Source organism: Oncorhynchus clarkii, chromosome 5, assembly GCF_045791955.1.
Source record: "Oncorhynchus clarkii lewisi isolate Uvic-CL-2024 chromosome 5, UVic_Ocla_1.0, whole genome shotgun sequence".
Classification (NCBI taxonomy): domain Eukaryota; kingdom Metazoa; phylum Chordata; class Actinopteri; order Salmoniformes; family Salmonidae; genus Oncorhynchus; species Oncorhynchus clarkii.
Genome location: NC_092151.1, coordinates 4,500,133 through 4,525,132, shown reverse-complemented (window position 1 = coordinate 4,525,132; position 25,000 = coordinate 4,500,133). Strand labels below are relative to the sequence as shown.

At 43.3% G+C, this 25,000-nt stretch overlaps 1 protein-coding gene across 1 annotated transcript in view; it reads right to left on the bottom strand.

Moving 5' to 3' along the window:
• Positions 1–25,000, bottom strand: part of LOC139409827 (netrin receptor DCC-like) — a 567,888-nt gene that overhangs the window by 20,435 nt on the left and 522,453 nt on the right. The window contains exons 27-28 of the mRNA XM_071155214.1: positions 20,728–20,895; positions 12,759–13,016 (exon numbers count right to left, since the gene is read on the bottom strand). Of these exons, the coding sequence (XP_071011315.1) occupies positions 12,759–13,016; positions 20,728–20,895 (426 nt within the window). The remainder of the gene's footprint in view (positions 1–12,758; positions 13,017–20,727; positions 20,896–25,000) is intronic.

Below are 25,000 nucleotides of genomic sequence, written 5' to 3'. Positions count from 1 at the left end.
ACCTTCAGCCTGCATTGTAAATAATGAGTCTGTACGGAAAGATTTTATTCTATAGTCAGGGCTGCTTTCATAAGATTGAGTGTTTTTTGAATTTTTTGGAACTCAGTCGGGGGTCACAACCTTCTGTTGAATTGTCGAAAAATATCAAAGGTGGAATTTTGACATGTGATTGTGAATCAGCGTTTTTTCTCTTCTTAATGTCAGTCACCGACAGCCACCGACAGTCACCGACAGTCACCGACAGCCACCGACAGTCACCGACAGCCACCGACAGCCACCGACAGCCACCGACAGCCACCGACAGCCACCGACAGCCACCGACAGTCACCGACAGTCACCGACAGCCACCGACAGTCACCGACAGCCACCGACAGTCACCGACAGCCACCGACAGTCACCGACAGTCACCGACAGCCACCGACAGTCACCGACAGCCACCGACAGTCACCGACAGTCACCGACAGTCACCGACAGTCACCGACAGCCACCGACAGCCACCGTGTAACGGTTCTCGTCCTCGACTGATGAGGAGTATGAAGGATCGGACCAAAATGCAGCGTGGTACATGTTAAATGTATTAATCTGAACACCGAATACAAAATAACAAAAAAACAAAACAGTCCTATCAGGTGACAAAACACCAAACAGGAAACAACTACCCACAAACACAGGTGGGAAACGACTGCCTAAGAATGGTTCTCAATCAGAGACAACGATAGACAGCTGTCTCTGATTGGGAACCATACCAGGCCAAACACATAGAATGCCCACCCAAACTCACTCCCTGACCAAACCAAAATAGAGACACAACAAAGGAACTAAGGTCAGGAAGTGACACACCGACAGCCACCCCATTAGCCCATTAGCCACACAGTTCATTTTGACAGCTTTTCTTTAGATTTATTTTGAGTCTTAAAATATATATTTTTTGAGTCATTTCATCCTTCATCAGTTTTAGTTATTATCAGCCGACTAAAACTCGGCACCATTTTGTCCACATAATAGTCATTTTTTCCCCCCTTCTATTACTTAATGAATATTTCATGTTTTTTTACATTCAGATAGCCTTGTCCAACTAGGCCTACAATCCCTTTGAATATCTTAGTGGCAGATTGTAACCAATGCCAGCCATAATTAACCCTATAGGCGATAAAGTCTTGGCTACAGGTTAAACCAATCATCAGCTCAGATTTAATCTCCCCGTCATAAAGTGAAAGCATTTAAAATAACAAAAGTTTCCTTGAAAAGGGGAGAAATGTAGCTTTACAGAAAAGCCATTTGTATACCAACTCACATTTGAAAAGCTATTTGTAAACCAACTCACATTTGAAAAGCCATTTGTAAACCAACTGACATTTGAAAAGCCATTTGTAAACCAACTGACATTTGCGGACAACGGCAACACAGATGACTAGTAAAATAAGGCTTCTGATTGGATCAAAGCAAACAACATATCTACATAAATTGAAAACATGAGTAAACATAGTTTCTAGTTGAGGTAAATCCACTAGTTACAAGTCCAGTGTACTGGCTTCGCATCAGTTCAAAAGACTGAAGAGACCCTCCGGGTAGATCAGCTCAATCAGACCACACAACTGAAAAATGTAAATTCTGCCAATAACAGGAATGCATTAAATATTCTGCATGTTTCTGATTGGACAAAACAGATGAAAAGGAGTTTCGTGTCAAATTAAAATATCCATTAGTCTCAAGTGGAATTCTCGTCTCGTCACATTTTCATCGACTAAAATTAAACTGTTTTTTTTTGGTAATAGTGTATTTTTCCCAGCTGATCTTGTTACCGTCCATAGTTCATCCAGAAATAATAAGTCGTTGACGAGCATTGTCTCCTCAAAGTTACTGTCGATGAAGTTAACACTGCTATGTCAGCTAAAATGTTTTACATTGGTAAATTAGTCTAGTCAGCGATATAAACTTGAAGTAGTCATGGGGCCTGACCTCCAGGGTTTTGGGGCCTCTATGGGGACTGACCTCCAGGGTTTCGGGGCCTCCATGGGGCCTGACCTCCAGGGTTTTGGGGCCTCCATGGGGCCTGAACTCCAGGGTTTTGGGGCCTCCAGGAGGCCTGACCTCCAGGGTTTTGGGGCCTCCATGAGGCCTGACCTCCAGGGTTTTGGGGCCTCCATGGGGCCTGACCTCCAGGGTTTTGTTAGTCACTCTCTCTCAGATGTCATTCCGACGTTTCCTGGTTGCTAAAATTCTAGTAGTTTGCCGTCATTTCAGATTATGTGACAAAACAGGAAGTATAGTGTAGAGAATCATTGTACCATCTAAACCGCTGTGAAATATCTTTTCCGTAACCCAAACAATGTTGTATTTTCAGCTGTTTGAAGCTGGTGTACAAAACCAAAAGTAAAAGATGCAAAAATTAAACTTAAGAACGGGACGCATAGAAATAGTGCACATAGAACAGATCGACTGCTTCTTAGACTTGCTTTCAATGCGAATGACAGATCTATAACTCACAATACTATGTGAATTTGGACGGGTCACCCAAAGAGTTACATGTTGCAGTTTTAACATGGCATAGGTCATGGCAAAATGGGTAGAACTGCAGGAAATGTCCTCATAAACTTGAAATGTTTCTTAATCAAGAGGGGGGCCACTAAAATATTTAGCCCAGAATTTTGCTTAGAGCCCCTAAAAGGCTAGGGCCAGCCCTGTCTATAGTGTACTGTAGGTCAGCTGTACCTTTTCTGTCAAAGGGACCACCAAAATCCCCTCAAAATCTCTTGAGGACCACGATTAGAATAATTTTTTTAACATAACATTTCTTGGCAGAAAAATTAAGTCCATTTTAGCAGTGAATGTAACAATTATTTTTATAATAATTATTATTATTCTTACAAACTATTTGTGAAAAGTAATGAAAAAAACACGAATAATTTCATTAATACTTCCAAATGTTATAATTTTTGGAAAAAAACAAAACAAAAAAAACAAATCAAAACAAATTGTCAGGTTGGAAACCACTGCTGTAGGTGTATTAATGGTGTGTTATTGTGTATTAATGGTGTGTTATTGTGTATTAATGGTGTGTTATTGTGTATTAATGGTGTGTTATTGTGTATTAATGGTGTGTTATTGTGTATTAATGGTGTGTTATTGTGTATTAATGGTGTGCTATTGTGTATTAATGGTGTGCTATTGTGTATTAATGGTGTGTTATTGTGTATTAATGGTGTGTTATTGTGTATTAATGGTGTGTTATTGTGTATTAATGGTGTGCTATTGTGTATTAATGGTGTGCTATTGTGTATTAATGGTGTGTTATTGTGTAATAATGGTGTATTATTGTGTAATAATGGTGTGTTATTGTGTATTAATGGTGTGTTATTGTCTATTAATGGTGTGTTATTGTGTATTAATGGTGTGTTATTGTGTATTAATGGTGTGTTATTGTGTATTAATGGTGTGCTATTGTGTATTAATGGTGTGTTATTGTCTATTAATGGTGTGTTATTGTGTAATAATGGTGTATTATTGTGTAATAATGGTGTGTTATTGTGTAATAATGGTGTGTTATTGTGTAATAATGGTGTATTATTGTGTATTAATGGTGTATTCATGTAATATGACACTACTGATTATATCTCAGAATATACACTGAGTGTACAAAACATTAAGAACACCTGCTCTTTCCATGACATAGACTGACCAGGTAAATCCAGGTGAAACCTATGATCCCTTATTGATGTTACTTGTTAATCCATTTCAATCAGTGTAGATGAAAGGGAGGAAACAGCTTAAAATATATATATTTTTAAAACTTTAAACAACTGGGACATGGATTGTGAATGTGTGCCATTCTTAGGATGAATGGGCAAGACAAAATATTGAAGTGCCTTTGAAAGGGGGATGGTAGTACAGTAGGTGGCTGGTGCACCGGTTTGTGTTAAGAACTGCAACGCTGCTGGGTTTTTCATGCTCAACAGTTTCCAATGTGTATTAAGAATGGTCCACCACCCAAAGGACATCCAGACAATTTGACACAACTGTGGGAAGCATTGGAGTCAACATGGACCAGCATCCCTGTGGAACGTCTTCCGACACCTTGTACAGTCCTTGTCCGTTCTGAGGGTACAAGGGGTGGGGGGGGGCGTGCACCTCAACATTAGGAAAGTATTTGCAATGCTTTGTAGACTCAGTGCATATACGAGCAAATCACTAACAGCCTGCGAGCTACTGGTCGCTAATGACCTGTAAACTAGCTTTCACACAGAGTGACATCAAGGTACATTCATTAAACTCTCACCCCCTTCACTAAACACAGAGTAACATCAAGGTACCCAGTGCGCTCAGTGCACTCCAAACATGATTAGGAATTATTAGCCTACTTCAATCAGTCCGACTGTTCCTGCAGCCCCTCCTCCATTTCAATCAGTCCGACTGTTCCCACAGCCCCTCCACTTCAATCAGTCCGACTGTTCCCACAGCCCCTCCTCCATTTCAATCAGTCCGACTGTTCCCACAGCCCCTCCTCCACTTCAATCAGTCCGACTGTTCCCACAGCCCCTCCTCCACTTCAATCAGTCCGACTGTTCCTACTGCCCCTCCTCCACTTCAATCAGTCCGACTGTTCCCACAGCCCCTCCTCCACTTCAATCAGTCCGACTGTTCCCACAGCCCCTCCTCCACTTCAATCAGTCCGACTGTTCCTGCAGCCCCTCCTCCATTTCAATCAGTCTGACTGTTCCTACAGTATTAGGGGCGGCAGGGTAGCCTAGTGGTTAGAGCGTTGGACTAGTAACCGGAAGGCTGCAAGTTCAAACCCCCGAGCTGACAAGGTACAAAATCTGTCGTTCTGCCCCTGAACAAGGCAGTTAATCCACTGTTCCTAGGCTGTCATTGAAAATAATAATTTGTTCTTAACTGACTTGCCTGGTTAAATAAAGGTAAAAATTTAAAATATCTAACTCAGAGAGTTTCATCTAAATCCAGGCCACCTAACAGGTGTTATAGATTGAATGTATTCCTTAGGCGAGTGTTCTAACTGTCACGACTCTCCACTCAGTGTTCTAAATGTCACGACTCTCCACTCAGTGTTCTAACTGTCTCTACTCTCCACTCAGTGTTCTAACTGTCACTACTCTCCACTCAGTGTTCTAACTGTCACGACCATTGTTCTAACTGTCGCGACCATTGGAACAAAATCTGTGTTATTGATATCAGTAACATTCATTTTTGTTATGAGTGTCTTGATCACATCAAGAAAAAAAACGTTGACTTGGAAACACATTGCAGCTGTTCAGATAGGGTTAACGATATATCATTGCTTTTCCACAAAAACTATTTGCACTCAATGATACTAGTGCTGAACCATAGCTAAAGTAACACAACCCAAATCTATGGCTGCTGTCTCCCCACATAATACTTGTTTAGGCTAATGTGTCACTTGAGTGAACAAAATAAAACAATAGTATAGTTATGGTGTTAATTCCTGTGATCTCATGGAAGACGTTACATCACGTCCAATGTTGAGTGTTCAATCAAAACCTCGATAACGTATTGATGTTAGCAGGTTAACATGTTAGAACCCACAACTCAGTATTCCATTAGCAGAAGTACCAGGCTAACTGTCACGACTCTCCACTCAGTGTTCTAACTGTCACGACTCTCCACTCAGTGTTCTAAATGTCACGACTCTCCATTCAGTGTTCTAACTGTCACGACTCTCCACTCAGTGTTCTAAATGTCACGACTCTCCACTCAGTGTTCTAACTGTCTCTACTCTCCACTCAGTGTTCTAACTGTCACTACTCTCCACTCAGTGTTCTAACTGTCACGACTCTCCACTCAGTGTTCTAACTGTCACTACTCTCCACTCAGTGTTCTAACTGTCACGACTCTCCACTCAGTGTTCTAACTGTCTCTACTCTCCACTCAGTGTTCTAACTGTCACTACTCTCCACTCAGTGTTCTAACTGTCTCTACTCTCCACTCAGTGTTCTAACTGTCTCTACTCTCCACTCAGTGTTCTAACTGTCACTACTCTCCACTCAGTGTTCTAACTGTCACGACTCTCCACTCAGTGTTCTAACTGTCTCTACTCTCCACTCAGTGTTCTAACTGTCACTACTCTCCACTCAGTGTTCTAACTGTCTCTACTCTCTACCCAGTGTTCTAACTGTCACTACTCTCCACTCAGTGTTCTAACTGTCACTACTCTCCACTCAGTGATCTAACTGTCACTACTCTCCACTCAGTGTTCTAACTGTTATTACTCTCCACTCAGTGTTCTGACTGTACCTACTCTCCACTCAGTGTTCTAACTGTCACTACTCTCCACTCAGTGTTCTAACTGTCTCTACTCTCCACTCAGTGTTCTAACTGTCACTACTCTCCACTCAGTGTTCTAACTGTCACTACTCTCCACTCAGTGTTCTAACTGTCCCTACTCTCCACTCAGTGTTCTAACTGTCCCTACTCTCCACTCAGTGTTCTAACTGTCCCTACTCTCCACTCAGTGTTCTAACTGTCACTACTCTCCACTCAGTGTTCTAACTGTCACTACTCTCCACTCAGTGTTCTAACTGTCACTACTCTCCACTCAGTGTTCTAACTGTCACTACTTTCCACTCAGTGTTCTAACTGCACTACACTCCACTCAGTGTTCTAACTGTCACTACTCTCCACTCAGTGTTCTAACTGTCACGACTCTCCACTCAGTGTTCTAACTGTCTCTACTCTCCACTCAGTGTTCTAACTGTCACTACTCTCCACTCAGTGTTCTAACTGTCTCTACTCTCCACTCAGTGTTCTAACTGTCACTACTCTCCACTCAGTGTTCTAACTGTCTCTACTCTCCACTCAGTGTTCTAACTGTCACTACTCTCCACTCAGTGTTCTAACTGTCACTACTCTCTACTCAGTGTTCTAACTGTCCCTACTCTCCACTCAGTGTTCTAACTGTCCCTACTCTCCACTCAGTGTTCTAACTGTCCCTACTCTCCACTCAGTGTTCTAACTGTTACTACTCTCCACTCAGTGTTCTAACTGTCACTACTCTCCACTCAGTGTTCTAACTGTCACTACTCTCCACTCAGTGTTCTAACTGTCACTACTCTCCACTCAGTGTTCTAACTGTCACTACTCTCCACTCAGTGTTCTAACTGTCACTACTCTCCACTCAGTGTTCTGACTGTCACGACTCTCTACTCAGTGTTCTAACTGTCACTACTCTCCACTCAGTGTTCTAACTGTCACTACTCTCCACTCAGTGATCTAACTGTCACTACTCTCCACTCAGTGTTCTAACTGTTATTACTCTCCACTCAGTGTTCTGACTGTACCTACTCTCCACTCAGTGTTCTAACTGTCACTACTCTCCACTCAGTGTTCTAAATGTCACAACTCTCAACTCAGTGTTCTAACTGTCACGACTCTCCACTCAGTATTCTGACTGTCACGACTCTCCACTCAGTGATCTAACTGTCATTACTCTCCACTCAGTATTCTGACTGTCACGACTCTCCACTCAGTGATCTAACTGGCACGACTCTCCACTCAGTGTTCTAACTGTCACTACTCTCCACTCAGTGTTCTAACTGTCACTACTCTCCACTCAGTGTTCTAACTGTCACTACTCTCCACTCAGTGTTCTAACTGCACTACACTCCAATCAGTGTTCTAACTGTCACTACTCTCCACTCAGTGTTCTAAATGTCACTACTCTCCACTCAGTGTTCTAACTGTCACTACTCTCCACTCAGTGTTCTAACTGTCACTACTCTCCACTCAGTGTTCTAACTGTCCCTACTCTCCACTCAGTGTTCTAACTGTCCCTACTCTCCACTCAGTGTTCTAACTGTTACTACTCTCCACTCAGTGTTCTAACTGTCACTACTCTCCACTCAGTGTTCTAACTGTCACTACTCTCCACTCAGTGTTCTAACTGTCACTACTCTCCACTCAGTGTTCTAACTGTCACTACTCTCCAGTCAGTGTTCTAACTGTCACTACTCTCCACTCAGTGCTCTAACTGTCACTACTCTCCACTCAGTGTTCTAACTGTTATTACTCTCCACTCAGTGTTCTGACTGTACCTACTCTCCACTCAGTGTTCTAACTGTCTCTACTCTCCACTCAGTGTTCTAACTGTCTCTACTCTCCACTCAGTGTTCTAACTGTCACTACTCTCCACTCAGTGTTCTAACTGTCTCTACTCTCCACTCAGTGTTCTAACTGTCACTACTCTCCACTCAGTGTTCTGATTGTCACTACTCTCCACTCAGTTTTCTAACTGTCACTACTCTCCACTCAGTGTTCTAACTGTCACTACTCTCCACTCAGTGTTCTTACCAAAAGGTTCAATTGGTCCAAAATGAGCCATTGAGTGAGAAATGTTCTAACAATCAACCATGTACTATCACAATGTGTAACCTACTGTAAACACAGTACTATCACAATGTGTAACCTACTGTAAACACAGTACTATCACAATGTGTAACCTACTGTAAACACAGTACTATCGCAATGTGTAACCTACTGTAAACACAGTACTATCACAATGTGTAACCTACTGTAAACACAGTACTATCACAATGTGTAACGTACTGTAAACACAGTACTATCACAATGTGTAACCTACTGTAAACACAGTACTATCACAATGTGTAACCTACTGTAAACACAGTACTATCACAATGTGTAACCTACTGTAAACACAGTACTATCACAATGTGTAACCTACTGTAAACACAGTACTATCACAATGTGTAACCTACTGTAAACACAGTACTATAACAATGTGTAACCTACTGTAAACACAGTACTATCGCAATGTCTAACCTACTGTAAACACAGTACTATAACAATGTGTAACCTACTGTAAACACAGTACTATAACAATGTGTAACCTACTGTAAACACAGTACTATCGCAATGTGTAACCTACTGTAAACACAGTATTATAACAATGTGTAACCTACTGTAAACACATTACTATAACAATGTGTAACCTACTGTAAACACAGTACTATCACAATGTGTAACCTACTGTAAACACAGTACTATAACAATGTGTAAGCTACTGTAAGCACTGAGGTGTACTGTATATACCCATGGTCTATTGTCAGCATCAGAATGGCTAAATATCTGTAGGGCTTTTTCCAGTACTGTAAAGCATTTCCGTGGACCAAAGTAATTTAAACCGCTTTGTTTCACAGCACACCACTTTGCGAAATCAATAAATATCAATCTCTACCAATAGCTAGCTCCCTCAAAGACCTGCATGTCTGATGTTTTACTCTCTGTAGAAGAGAGACTGGGCTCCTGCTGTTGCCTGACTACACCTGAAACAGCCTGGAGCCGTTCGCCAGGGAAGGGAGGTGAAACAGACAGGCTTTGTAAGGAAAAACGTCCTTCAGGACTGCTTCCCAAATGGCACCCTCTCTATAATATAATGCACTACTTTTATGGGCTAACAAAGTAATAGTCTATGGGCTCTGGTCAAAAGTAGTGCACTTTAAAGGGAAAATAGTTCCATTTGGGACACATTGTAAAGGGAAAAGAGTTCCATTTGGGACACATTGTAAAGGGAAAAGAGTTCCATTTGGGACACATTGTAAAGGGAAAAGAGTTCCATTTGGGACACATTGTAAAGGGAAAAGAGTTCCATTTGGGACACATTGTAAAGGGAAAAGAGTTCCATTTGGGACACATTTTAAAGGGAAACGAGTTCCATTTGGAACACATTTTAAAGGGAAAATAGTTCCATTTGGGACACATTTTAAAGGGAAAAGTGTTCCATTTTGGACACATCCAGTCTACTGGATAATCCCTAACTGATACTACTGCTGGGCTAAACATCCTTTAAAACCACCTCTCCAGTCTGACTGGGAGAATTCCTTCAAAGACGATATTTTATTGATTTCGGCGAGCTAAGAGCCAAGTGAACACAGTAGAAGACGCCAGAGAAATGCTCTCCAGTTCTGCTACGGAGGGTGCTTGCAGCCTTTTACAGAGGCTCAATGGGCTAAAGCTAATGTCCTTCGCCCAGGAGGAAGTTCTCTCACATACAGTTCATCACCTTCATTCTCAGACACGTAATCGAGGTAGATGCTCTTTATCTGAGTGATTTACAGATAGAAGCCTTAGTTGCTTACATATATTTTTGGACTTATAAATTAATGATATGTACCCAGTGATTCTTGAAGAATATAAATTATAAATGAATCATGAGCTTAGTTCTATTCCTATTCCTGCCTGCGTGAGAGGGTAGAGAGAGAGAGAGAAAGAAAGAGAGTGAAAGTGAGATAGAGAGAGGGAAAGGCTATTCGTGTGTATGTGTGTGTGTGTGTGTGTGTGTGTGTGTGTATTCCTCCCTTCAGGCAGGGATAGACCATCTTTCTCCCTTGCCTTTCTAATCACATAACTGACGTTTACCTTCGCTACGGGCCAAATCACTTTCGCCCATTTAATAACAGAGATCTAATAAGCTCAAGCATTAACAGACTGGCTTGATGGCTAACACATCATCGATGATAATGAAGATATCTGGTTCTGTAGAGTAGTAGTGGAGCCAGACAATGGAGCTCCTGTATCACAACCTACTTCCTGCTGTATCACAACCTACCTCCTGCTGTAGCACGACTTACTTCCTGCTGTAGCACGACCTACTTCCTGCTGTAGCATGACCTACTTCCTGCTGTAGCACAACCTACTTCCTGCTGTAGCACGACCTACTTTCTGCTCTAGCACGACCTACTTCCTGCTGTAGCACAACTTACTTCCTGCTGTAACACGACCTACTTCCTGCTGTAGCACGACCTACTTCCTGCTGTAGCACTACCGACTTCCTGCTGTAGCACGACCTGACTAGATATCCCCCTTTCCAACTGACTAGATATCCCCCTTTCCCTTTACAACTGACTAGATATCCCCCTTTCCCTTTCCAACTGACTAGATATCCCCCTTTCCCTTTACAACTGACTAGGTATCCCCCTTTACAACTGACTAGATATCCCCCTTTCCCTTTCCAACTGACTAGATATCCCCTTTTCCCTTTCCAACTGACTAGATATCCCCCTTTCCCTTTACAACTGACTAGATATTCCCCTTTCCCTTTACAACTGACTAGATATCCCCCTTTCCCTTTACAACTGACTAGGTATCCCCCTTTACAACTGACTAGATATCCCCTTTACATCTGACTAGTTCTCCCCCTTTCCCTTTCCAACTGACTAGGTATCCCCCTTTCTCCTTTACAACTGACTAGGTATCCCCCTTTCCCTTTACAACTGACTAGGTATCCCCCTTTCCCTTTCCAACTGACTAGATATCCCCCTTTCCCTTTCCAACTGACTAGATATCCCCCTTTTCAACTGACTAGATATCCCCCTTTCCAACTGACTAGATATCCCCCTTTCCAACTGACTAGATATCCCCCTTTACAACTGACTAGGTATCCCCCTTTCCCTTTACAACTGACTAGATATCCCCCTTTACATCTGACTAGGTATCCCCCTTTCCCTTTACAACTGACTAGATATCCCCCTTTCCAACTGACTAGATATCCCCCTTTCCCTGTACAACTGACTAGATATCCCCCTTTCCCTGTACAACTGACTAGATATCCCCCTTTCCCTGTACAACTGACTAGGTATCCCCCTTTACACCTGACTAGATATCCCCCTTTCTCTTTACATCTGACTAGGTATCCCCCTTTCTCTTTACATCTGACTAGGTATCCCCCTTTCCCTTTACAACTGACTAGGTATCCCCCTTTCCCTTTACAACTGACTAGATATCCCCCTTTCCCCTTTACAACTGACTAGATATCCCCCTTTCCCTTTACAACTGACTAGATATCCCCCTTTCCCTTTACAACTGACTAGATATCCCCCTTTCCCTTTACAACTGACTAGATATCCCCCTTTACACCTGACTAGATATCCCCCTTTCTCTTTACATCTGACTAGATATCCCCCTTTCCCTTTCCAACTGACTAGATATCCCCCTTTCTCTTTACAGCTGACTAGATATCCCCCTTTACAACTGACTAGATATCCCCCTTTCCCTTTCCAACTGACTAGATATCCCCCTTTCTCTTTACAGCTGACTAGATATCCCCCTTTACATCTGACTAGATATCCCCCTTTCTCTTTACAACTGACTAGATATCCCCCTTTCCCTTTCCAACTGACTAGATATCCCCCTTTCCCTTTCCAACTGACTAGATATCCCCCTTTCCAACTGACTAGATATCCCCCTTTCCAACTGACTAGATATCCCCCTTTCTCTTTACAACTGACTAGATATCCCCCTTTCCCTTTCCAACTGACTAGATATCCCCCTTTCCCTTTACAACTGACTAGATATCCCCCTTTCCAACTGACTAGGTATCCCCCTTTCCAACTGACTAGGTATCCCCCTTTCCCTTTACAACTGACTAGATATCCCCCTTTCCCTTTACAACTGACTAGGTATCCCCCTTTACAACTGACTAGATATCCCCCTTTCCCTTTCCAACTGACTAGATATCCCCCTTTCCAACTGACTAGATATCCCCCTTTCCAACAGACTATCCCCCTTTCTGTAATGTGTAAATATGAGACAATTAGATAAAAAAGGTCCATTGTTCAGAAATCAGCCAGAAATCAGCCTTAATCTGCCTTAAAACATTTGTTTTATATTCTTGGTTATATTGGCCATAGATGTGCATATGAAGGTCCACAGGTCACGTTATTGTATCACCCAGCACTAGCGTCAAACCCAGTCCCTTACATTCGACTCACTTGAATGTGGCATCATGGGTGTGTAGACCTTGGGGTCGATGGTGCCCATGGGTGGAGGCTGGAGGGGGTTGGCGAAGCTTCGTAGGGGGTGCGTGGGCCTGACGCAGGCGGTGGGGATGGTACGGGTCGAGGTACCTCCGACCTCCTCTGTGCCAGGGAGAGAAAGGTCCCCTTTACCTCCTACACCTGGCTTACTGCTACTGCTGCTGATCAAGGTCTGCTGTACCCCCAGCGTGGAGCTGCCCTCTGTCGATATCGCTGCACAGAGAGAGACAGAGAAACAGATTAGTTAGTTCCACCTGTTAGTTAATAAGTTAGCTAGTTAGTTAAAAGGTTAGCTAGTTAGTTAATAAGTTAACTAGTTAGTTAATTAGTTAGCTAGTTAATTAGTTAGTTATTTAGTTATTTAGTTAATTAGTTATTAGTTAGCTAGTTAGATCCATCTGTTAGTTAATAAGTTAGCTAGTTAGTTAATACGTTAACTAGTTAGTTAATTAGTTAGCTAGTTAGTTGTTAATTAGTTTGCTAGTTAGTTAATTAGTTATTTAATTAGTTAGTTCCACCTGTTAGTTAATTAGTTAGCTAGTTATTATATTATAGTTGTCTATGATCTATATCTTGTAGCTATAAAAACAAAACAAAAAAATATCAAAATAGAAGTAAACTTGTCTGTGTGTACTCTCTAGTATCTGGACAGTAACCTCATGCTGAGACCCAGGGAGCCCTACTCCTAGTAACCTCATGCTGAGAGACACAGGGAGCCATACTCCTAGTAACCTCATGCTGAGACCCAGGGAGCCCTACTCATAGTAACCTCATGCTGAGAGACCCAGGGAGCCCTACTCCTAGTAACCTCATGCTGAGAGACCCAGGGAGCCCTGCTCCTAGTAACCTCATACTGATACCCAGGGAGCCCTACTCCTGGTAACCTCATGTTGAGGGACCTAGGGGGCCCTACTCCTACTAACCTCATGTTGAGAGACCCAGGGAGCCCTACTCCTAGTAACCTCATGCTGAGAGACCCAGGGAGCCCTACTCCTAGTAACCTCATGCTGAGAGACCCAGGGAGCCCTACTCCTAGTAACCTCATGTTGACAGACCCAGGGAGCCCTACTCCTAGTAACCTCATACTGATACCCAGGGAGCCCTACTCCTAGTAACCTCATGTTGAGGGACCTAGGGGGCCCTACTCCTAGTAACCTCATGCTGAGACCCAGGGAGCCCTACTCCTAGTAACCTCATGCTGAGAGACCCAGTGAGCCCTGCTCCTAGTAACCTCATACTGATACCCAGGGAACCCTACTCCTAGTAACCTCATGTTGAGGGACCTAGGGGGCCCTACTCCTACTAACCTCATGTTGAGAGACCCAGGGAGCCCTACTCCTAGTAACCTCATGTTAACAGACCCAGGGAGTCCTACTCCTAGTAACCTCATGTTGAGGGACCTAGGGGGCCCTACTCCTAGTAACCTCATGTTGAGAGACCCAGGGAGCCCTACTCCTAGTAACCTCATGCTGAGAGACCCAGGGAGCCCTACTCCTAGTAACCTCATGCTGAGAGACCCAGGGAGCCCTGCTCCTAGTAACCTCATACTGATACCCAGGGAACCCTACTCCTAGTAACCTCATGTTGAGGGACCTAGGGGGCCCTACTCCTACTAACCTCATGTTGAGAGACCCAGGGAGCCCTACTCCTAGTAACCTCATGCTGAGAGACCCAGGGAGCCCTACTCCTAGTAACCTCATGCTGAGAGACCCAGGGAGCCCTACTCCTAGTAACCTCATGTTGACAGACCCAGGGAGCCCTACTCCTAGTAACCTCATACTGATACCCAGGGAGCCCTACTCCTAGTAACCTCATGTTGAGGGACCTAGGGGGCCCTACTCCTAGTAACCTCATGCTGAGACCCAGGGAGCCCTACTCCTAGTAACCTCATGCTGAGAGACCCAGTGAGCCCTACTCCTAGTAACCTCATACTGATACCCAGGGAGCCCTACTCCTAGTAACCTCATGTTGAGGGACCTAGGGGGCCCTACTCCTAGTAACCTCATGTTGAGAGACCCAGGGAGCCCTACTCCTAGTAACCTCATGCTGAGAGACCCAGGGAGCCCTACTCCTAGTAACCTCATGTTGACAGACCCAGGGAGCCCTACTCCTAGTAACCTCATGTTGAGGGACCTAGGGGGCCCTACTCCTAGTAACCTCATGTTGAGAGACCCAGGGAGCCCTACTCCTAGTAACCTCATGCTGAGAGACCCAGGGAGCCCTACTCCTAGTAACCTCATGTTGAGAGACCCAAGGAGCCCTACTCCTAGTAACCTCATGTTGAGAGACCCAGGGAGCCCTACTCCTAGTAACCTCATGCTGAGAGACCCAGGGAGCCCTACTCCTAGTAACCTCATGCTGAGACCCAGGGAGCCCTACTCCTAGTAACCTCATGCTGATACCCAGGGATCCCTACTCCTAGTAACCTCATGCTGAGAGACCCAGGGAGCCCTACTCCTAGTAACCTCATGTTGAGACCCTGGGAGCCCTGCTCCTAGTAACCTCATGCTAAGAGACCCAGGGAGCCCTACTCCTAGTTAGCTCATGCTGAGAGACCTAGGGGGTCCTACTCCTAGTAACCTCATGCTGAGACCCAGGGAGCCCTACTCCTAGTAACCTCATGTTGAGACCCAGGGAGCCCTACTCCTAGTAACCTCATGTTGAGAGACCCAGGGAGCCCTACTCCTAGTAACCTCATGCTGAGAGACCCAGGGAGCCCTACTCTTAGTAACCTCATGCTGAGACCCAGAGAGCCCTACTCCTAGTAACCTCATGCTGAGACCCAGGGAGCCTTGCTCCTGGTAACATCATGCTGAGACCCAGAGAGCCCTACTCCTAGTAACCTCATGTTGAGAGACCCAGGGAGCCCTACTCCTAGTAACCTCATGCTGAGAGACCCAGGGCAGGGAGCCCTACTCCTAGTAACCTCATGCTGAGAGCCAGGGAGCCCTACTCCTAGTAACTTCATGTTGAGGGACCTAGGGGGCCCTACTCCTAGTAACCTCATGCTGAGAGACCCAGGGAGCCCTACTCCTATTAACCTCATGCTGAGAGACCCAGGGAGCCCTACTCCTAGTAACCTCATGTTGAGAGACCTAGGGGGCCCTACTCCTAGTAATATCATGTTGAGAGACCCAGGGAGCCCTACTCCTAGTAACCTCATGCTGAGACCCAGGGAGCCCTACTCCTAGTAACCTTATGTTGAGAGACCCAGGGAGCCCTACTCCTAGTAACCTCATGTTGAGAGACCCAGGGAGCCCTACTCCTAGTAACCTCATGCTGAGAGACCCAGGGAGCCCTACTCCTAGTAACCTCATGTTGAGAGACCTAGGGGGCCCTACTCCTAGTAATATCATGTTGAGAGACCCAGGGAGCCCTACTCCTAGTAACCTCATGCTGAGACCTAGGGGGCCCTACTCCTAGTAACCTCATGTTGAGAAACCCAGGGGGCCCTACTCCTAGTAACCTCATGTTGAGAGACCCAGGGAGCCCTACTCCTAGTAACCTCATGTTGAGAGACCCAGGGAGCCCTACTCCTAGTAACCTAACCTAATATGTATCTCTTATCTTAGCCGTCTTTCAACACTCTGATGCCGTACATGAAATATACTTCAACATGTAAAAGGATGAAAGCTGAAATCACATTCCTGTGCATTAGTAATGAGAGTCCGATATACACCCTGTCTAGCATGTCTGGATACACATGTTATAAACATGCCATGAGAGCCAATCATTTGTTTGCTGTATAAATGAGAATATTTTCTGTTTACATGACTAGTAGAGAATGATAACTTCCTCGAGTGGGGGGGTTTACAAAACACTAATCTACGCTGTTTGGATTTCTTTATTAGCATTAAAAAGTGATAGTTCTAATCTGTATTGTTGTCTAAGAAGATATAAACAGGTGATAGACAACAATACAGATAAACAGGTGATAAAGAACAATACAGATACACAGGTGATAGACAACAATACAGATAAACAGGTGATAGACAACAATACAGATAAACAAGTGATAGACAACAATACAGATAAACAGGTGATAGACAACAATACAGATAAACACAGGTGATAGACAACAATACAGATAAACACAGGTGATAGACAACAATACAGATAGACAACAATACAGATAAACAGGCGATAGACAACAATACAGATAAACAACAATACAGATAAAGAGGTGATAGACAACAATACAGATAAACACAGGTGATAGACAACAATACAGATAAACACAGGTGATAGACAACAATACAGATAGACAACAATACAGATAAACAGGTGATAGACAACAATACAGATAAACAGGTGATAGACAACAATACAGATACACAGGTGATAGACAACAATACAGATAAACAGGTGATAAACATTAATACAGATACACAGGTGATAGACAACAATACAGATAAACAGGTGATAGACAACAATACAGATAGACAACAATACAGATGAACAGGTGATAGACAACAATACAGATAAACACAGGTGATAGACAACAATACAGATAGAGAACAATACGGATAAACAGGTGATAGACAACAATACAGATAAACACAGGTGATAGACAACAATACAGATAAACAGGTGATAGACAACAATACAAATAAACAGGTGATAGACAACAATACAGATAAACACGTGATAGACAACAATACAGATAAACACAGGTGATAGACAACAATACAGATAAACAGGTGATAGACAACAATACAAATAAACAGGTGATAGACAACAATACAGATACACAGGTGATAGACAACAATACAGATAAACAGGTGATAAACATTAATACAGATACACAGGTGATAGACAACAATACAGATAAACAGGTGATAGACAACAATACAGATAGACAACAATACAGATGAACAGGTGATAGACAACAATACAGATAAACACAGGTGATAGACAACAATACAGATAGAGAACAATACGGATAAACAGGTGATAGACAACAATACAGATAAACACAGGTGATAGACAACAATACAGATAAACAGGTGATTGACAACAATACAAATAAACAGGTGATAGACAACAATACAGATAAACACGTGATAGACAACAATACAGATAAACACAGGTGATAGACAACAATACAGATAAACAGGTGATAGACAACAATACAAATAAACAGGTGATAGACAACAATACAGATAAACACAGGTGATAGACAACAATACAGATAAACACAGGTGATAGACAACAATACAGATAAACAGGTGATAGACAACAATACAGATAAAGAGGTGATAGACAACAATACAGATAAACAGGTGATAGACAACAATACAGATAAAGAGGTGATAGACAACAATACAGATAAACAGGTGATAGACAACAATACAGATAAACAGGTGATAGACAACAATACAGATATGTAAACAGGTGTGGCTAGAAGCCACTACTATATACAATACAATGTCTTGTTGGCATGACACTAATGTCTTGTTGGCATGACACTAATGTCTTGTTGGCATGACACTAATGTCTTGTTGGCATGGCACTAATGTCTTGTTGGCATGACACTAATGTCTTGTTGGCATGACACTAACGTCTTGTTGGCATGACACTAATGTCTTGTTGGCATGACACTAATGTGTTGTTGGCATGACACTAATGTCTGGTTGGCATGACACTAATGTCTGGTTGGCATGACACTAATGTCTTGTTGGCATGACACTAATGTGTTGTTGGCATGACACTAATGTCTGGTTGGCATGACACTAATGTCTGGTTGGCATGACACTAATGTCTGGATGACATTGGCAGCTTAAGATCGGTAGCCGAGCCATTCTATCTTTACTGTGCTATAGAGCTAGGGGTCCATTCTATCTTTACTGTGCTATAGAGCTAGAGGTCCATTCTATCTTTACTGTGCTATAGAGCTAGGGGTCCATTCTATCTTTACTGTGCTATAGAGCTAGGGGTCCATTCTATCTTTACTGTGCTATAGAGCTAGGGGTCCATATGAAACAAGATCTAAAGTACTTGTTGGTAAAAACGTCAAGCGTCTTGGCCAGGGGGCATTTAACACTGGTCTTTTTATTTAACCAGTAAAACATAGTTGAGTTTAGAAACGTATTTTACTGTCTTAATGTCTTGGGCATCTATGTCTCCTCTCCTCTCCTCTCCTCTCCTCTCCTCTCCTCTCCTCTCCTCTCCTCTCCTCTCCTCTCCTCTCCTCTCCTCCTCCTACCTCGTTTGCTCTCTCCATCCAGCCAAAGTGTTTTCCCCGACACTGAAACAAACCTAATTCCCCGTTTTGGCCCAGCCTGAAGATTGCCCCTCGTCTTAAATTACAAACATAGGTCAATATTGAGCTATAAGCCAATTACTTGGGCTTGTGTCCTGAATGGTACCTTAATTCTTTAATTCATAGGCTGCACCTCCGTCACTCGGTCGAGTCACTCCAACGTTCTCAAGCAGTCATTCTGGACGGAGGCTAACAAATGTTTTAGTTTAAATTACACTATAGTGTCCTTGGAAACATGATGACGTTGATAAAGTCGGCAAATATTTAGTAGGAAGCAACTTTGTCATCGTCATGATCGTGTCATCAAATTCTTACTTTAGACAGATGGTAATGATGTTGTCATCAGCAGCAAAGGTCGTCAAAAGAACAGCTAGCAATGCTAACGTTTGCTAGCTAAATTCTGGTGGTCTCGCCTCAATCTTAGCTAACGTTAAACTGCACCTGAAGTCAATCTGGAGACGTCAAAATTATGACAGAAGGTTTTATCAGTGCTCAATACCAATCCTCAGTCGGGGGCGTCAGTCCCAAAACGTAACGTTCAAAAAACCCAAAATATGACCAAAATGTGCTACCAAAAAATAGTGAACTGCATTTTACCAGGGCCCATAGGGTTATATAGGGGATAGGGTGTAAATGGCTAATACATCTTCTCCTCAGTGTCATTTACTTGCCTGGAAAAGGATGGCCTTAATGGCCCTAACACATAAGAGCAAGCATGGAGTGAGACAGAAAAAGACAGTGCTAATGAGAAGTAAATGTCTGATAGAGAAATTGAGACCAGAGGCAAGAAGAGAGAAAGAAAGAGAAAGAGCGAGGAGGAGGGATTGGATTGACATGGAGGGAGGGAGGGAGGGAGGGAGGGAGGGAGGGAGGGAGGGAGGGAGGGAGGGAGGGAGGGAGGGAGGGAGGGATGGAGGGAGGGAGGGAGATTAAGAGGTGCAGACTCCTTTTGGGAAAGTAGAGAGAGAGAGAGAGAGAGAGAGAGAGAGAGAGAGAGAGAGAGAGAGAGAGAGAGAGGAGAGAGTGAAGAGAGAGAGGAGAGAGACAGAGAGAGAGAGGAGAGAGTGAAGAGAGAGAGGAGAGTGGAGAGAGAGAGAGAGAGAGACAGAGAGGAGAGAGTGAAGAGAGAGAGGAGAGTGGAGAGAGAGAGAGATAGAGCGAGAGAGCGAGGGAGAGATAGATAGATAAACAGTATAACAGAAAAGCCGCCGTAGGCAGACATGGCTCTCTAGAGAAGACAGGCTATGTGCTCAATGCCCACAAAATGAGGTGGAAACTGATCTGCACTTCCATATGTATATCCTGCCCAATGTATTGGAGACACATGTTTACTGTTAATTTTTATTGTTTATTTCACTTTTGTATATTATCTACCTCACTTGCTTTGGCAATGTAAACACATGTTTCCCATGCCAATAAAGCCCCTTGAATTGAATTGAGATAGATAGATAACAGTATAACAGAGAGAGAGAGAGAGATAAACAGTATAACAGAGAGAGAGAGAGAGATAGATAGATAAACAGTATAACAGAGAGAGAGAGATAGATAAACAGTATAACAGAGAGAGAGAGAGAGATAGATAGATAAACAGTATAACAGAGAGAGAGAGATAGAGAAGAGAGATTGACATATAGAATGACTGTAAACGGTACTGACTCCCACCTGCTGTGTAGCTGCGGTCCACGGTGAGGCTGGGGAAGGGCATCGGTCTCAGGGTGAACTTGGGGTGAGTGGTCAAAGTACCATGGCTGTACCCGCAGGTGGGCGAGGACAGAATGCCAGGGTACTGGCTACCCTCCAGGGTTGGCACTGGGATGGCACTGACAACAGCTGGGTAGAGGGGAGACAGGAAACAGGAAACATAATGACATCTCTCTCTCTCTCTCTCTTAAACAACAGGGTTGAAATAACCATGTAAATATAGTGAGTATTGGAAATGACACCCGGTACGTCCCATTTTGAGACACAAACATAAACAGGTAAACAACAGCCACCGTTTAGACTAAAACAGGAAAACATTCAAGGTCATCTAGCCCCTAGTAAAACTGTTTTATCCAAAGTAACTTACAGTACAGTTTATAGGATCAATTTAGCGACATTATAGGATCAATTAGCGACATTATAGGATCAATTAGCGACATTAAGGAATCAATTAACAACATTAAGGAATCAATTAGCGACATTATAGGATCAATTTAGCGACATTATAGGATCAATTAGCGACATTATAGGATCAATTAGCAACATTAAGGAATCAATTAACAACATTAAGGAATCAATTAGCAACATTATAGAATCAATTAACAACATTAAGGAATAAATTAGCGACATTGTAGAATCAATTAGCGACATTGTAGAATCAATTAGCGACATTATAGAATCAATTAGCGACATTATAGAATCAAATAGCAACATTATAGGATCAATTAGCGACAAAGTAGTGTTGTGTACTCTGAATGGCCAACTGACTTCCTATAAACACTTCATAACAGAATTAGGGGAGGTTCTAAACTAAACACAACCCTACAGGAACATCTGAAGACAGTAAGAGAGATACTAAACACAACCCTACAGGAACATCTGAAGACAGTAAGAGAGATACTAAACACAACCCTACAGGAACATCTGAAGACAGTAAGAGAGATACTAAACACAACCCTACAGGAACATCTGAAGACAGTAAGAGAGATACTAAACACAACCCTACAGGAACATCTGAAGACAGTAAGAGAGATACTAAACACAACCCTACAGGAACATCTGAAGACTGTAAGAGAGAGACTAAACACAACCCTACAGGAACATCAGAAGATGGTTCATTAGAAGACGAACTGAAACAGGGATGGACTGCCTGGACTCATTTTAGCTGCAAAACAGTTAGACAGGTAGGCAGGCAGGCAGGCAGGCATGCAGGCAGACAGACAGACATACATACAGACAGACAGACAGACAGACAGACAGACAGACAGACAGACAGACAGGAGAAAAATACTGGAGAACTAGTGACTGACTGAGCCTTGACCTTGAAAAGAGCCCTGAGGGCTTAAAGAAGAGGGAAGAGAGGGGGAAGATAGGAGGGAGAGTGGGACGGAGGAGGGTGCTTTGCTGTTAAAACGCCCAGGGTACTCCAAACAGAGAGAGATCGCTATCTCTTAAACTGTCTCCGACCTGGAGGGGAAAAATAATTGTCTGGTGTGTTTGTGTGTGTGTGTGTGGTGTGTGTGTGTGTGTGTGTGTGTGTGTGTGTGTGTGTGTGTGTGTGTGTGTGTGTGTGTGTGTGTGTGTGTGTGTGTGTGTGTGTGTGTGTGTGTGTGTGTGTGAGAGAGATCTTTCTCCCATCTATCCCTTCTAGAGTCTATCACAATAGGATCCATCTGTACCTCGCAGAATTCGGAGCAACTTTCATTATGCTGTCAATGTGACTTCCATTACACAGGAGTTCACTATAGTGTAGTACTGACTACTGAGACTACTGTGACTACTCTCACTGTAGTGTAGTACTGACTACTGAGACTACTTTCATGATGCTGTCAATGTGACTTCCATTACACAGGAGTTCACTGTAGTGTAGTACTGACTACTGAGACTACTGTGACTACTCTCACTGTAGTGTAGTACTGACTACTGAGACTACTGAGACTACTCTCACTTTACTGTAGTACTGACTACTGAGACGACTGAGACTACTCTCACTGTAGTGTAGTACTGACTACTGAGACTACTGAGACTACTCTCACAGTAGTGTAGTACTGACTACTGAGACTACTCTCACTGTAGTGTAGTACTGACTACTGAGACTACTGAGACTACTCTCACTGTAGTGTAGTACTGACTACTGAGACTACTCTCACTGTAGTGTAGTCCTGACTACTGAGACTACTCTCACTGTACTGTAGTCCTGACTACTGAGACTACTCTCACTATACTGTAGTCCTGACTACTGAGACTACTCTCACTGTAGTGTAGTACTGACTACTGAGACTACTGAGACTACTCTCACTGTAGTGTAGTCCTGACTACTGAGACTACTCTCACTGTACTGTAGTCCTGACTACTGAGACTACTCTCACTATACTGTAGTCCTGACTACTGAGACTACTCTCACTGTACTGTAGTCCTGACTACTGAGACTACTCTCACTATACTTTAGTACTGACTACTGAGACTACTCTCACTATACTGTAATACTGACTGACTACTGAGACTACTCTCACTATACTGTAGTACTGACTACTGAGACTACTCTCACTATACTGTAATATTGACTACTGAGACTACTCTCACTATACTGTAGTACTGACTACTGAGACTACTGAGATGGGATAGATGGGAAATATGAGGTAGATGGAGTAGATTGGGTAGATGGGGTAGATGAGGTAGATGGGGGTAGATGAGGAAGATGGCATAGATGAGGTAGATGGAGTAGATGAGGTAGATGGAGTAGATGAGGTAGATGGAGTAGATGAGGTAGATGGGGGTAGATGAGGGTAGATGAGGAAGATGGGGGTAGATGAGGAAGATGGGCATAGATGAGGTAGATGGAGTAGATGAGGTAGATGGGGTAGATGAGGTAGATTCGGTAGATGAGGAAGATGGGGGTCGATGAGGAAGATGGGGGTAGATGAGGAAGATGGGGGTAGATGAGGAAGATGGGGTTAGATGAGGTAGATGGAGTAGATGAGGTAGATGGAGTAGATGAGGTAGATGGGGTAGATGGGGCAGGTGAGGTAGATGAGGAAGATGGGGGAAGATGAGGGAAGATGAGGAAGATGAGGGAAGCTGAGGAAGATGGGGTAGATGAGGTAGATTGGATAGATGGGGTAGATGAGGAAGATGGGGGTAGGTGAGGCAGATGGGGTAGATGAGGAAGATGATGTTAGATGGGGTAGATGAGGGAAGATGAGGAAATGGGGTAGGTGAGGCTAGATGTGGGTAGGTGAGGTAGATTGGGGTAGATTAGGAAGATGATGTTAGATGGGGTAGATCAGGAAGATGGGGGTAGATGAGGAAGATGAGGGTAGATGGGGTGGATGGGGTAGATGGGGGTAGGTGAGGTAGATGGGGAAGATGGGGTAGATGGGGTAGATGAGGTAGTTGAGGTAGATGGGGTAGATGAGGTAGGTGAGGTAGATGAGGTAGATGGGGTAGATGAGGTAGATGGGGTAGATGAGGTAGTTGAGGTAGATGGGGTAGATGAGGTAGATGGGGTAGATGAGGTAGTTGAGGTAGATGGGGTAGATGAGGTAGGTGAGGTAGATGAGGTAGATGGGGTAGATGAGGTAGATGGGGTAGATGAGGTAGATGGGGTAGATGAGGTAGATGGGGTAGATGAGGTAGTTGAGGTAGGTGAGGTAGATGAGGGTAGATGGGGTAGATGAGGTAGATGGGGTAGATGAGGTAGTTGAGGTAGATGGGGTAGATGGGGTAGGTGAGGTAGCTGGGGTAGCCTCAGTACACAAATTAAAGCAACAAGCAATTTAATTATGTTAAAATTTGACATTAGTTTATAAAACAGCAGTAAACATACCTACATACAGTGCCTTTGTTAAAACTTGTGATAATATACAGTACCAGTAAAAAGTTTGGACACACCTACTCATTCAAGGGATTTTCTTTATTTGTCCTATTTTCTACATTATAGAATAACAGTGAAGACATCAAATCTATGAAATAACACACATGGAATCATGTAGTAACCAAAAAAGTGTTAAAAAAATATATATATATATTTCATATTTGAGATTCCACAAAATCAGCCAAAAAGTGCTCAGCATATGTGGGAACTCTAAGACTGTTGGAAAAGCATTCCAGGTGAAGCTAGTTCAGAGAGTGCCAAGAATGTGTAAAGCTGTCAGCAAGGCAAAGGGTGGCTAATTTCAAATATAAAATATATTTTTGGGGGTTACTACATGATTTCATAGTTTTGGTGTTTTCA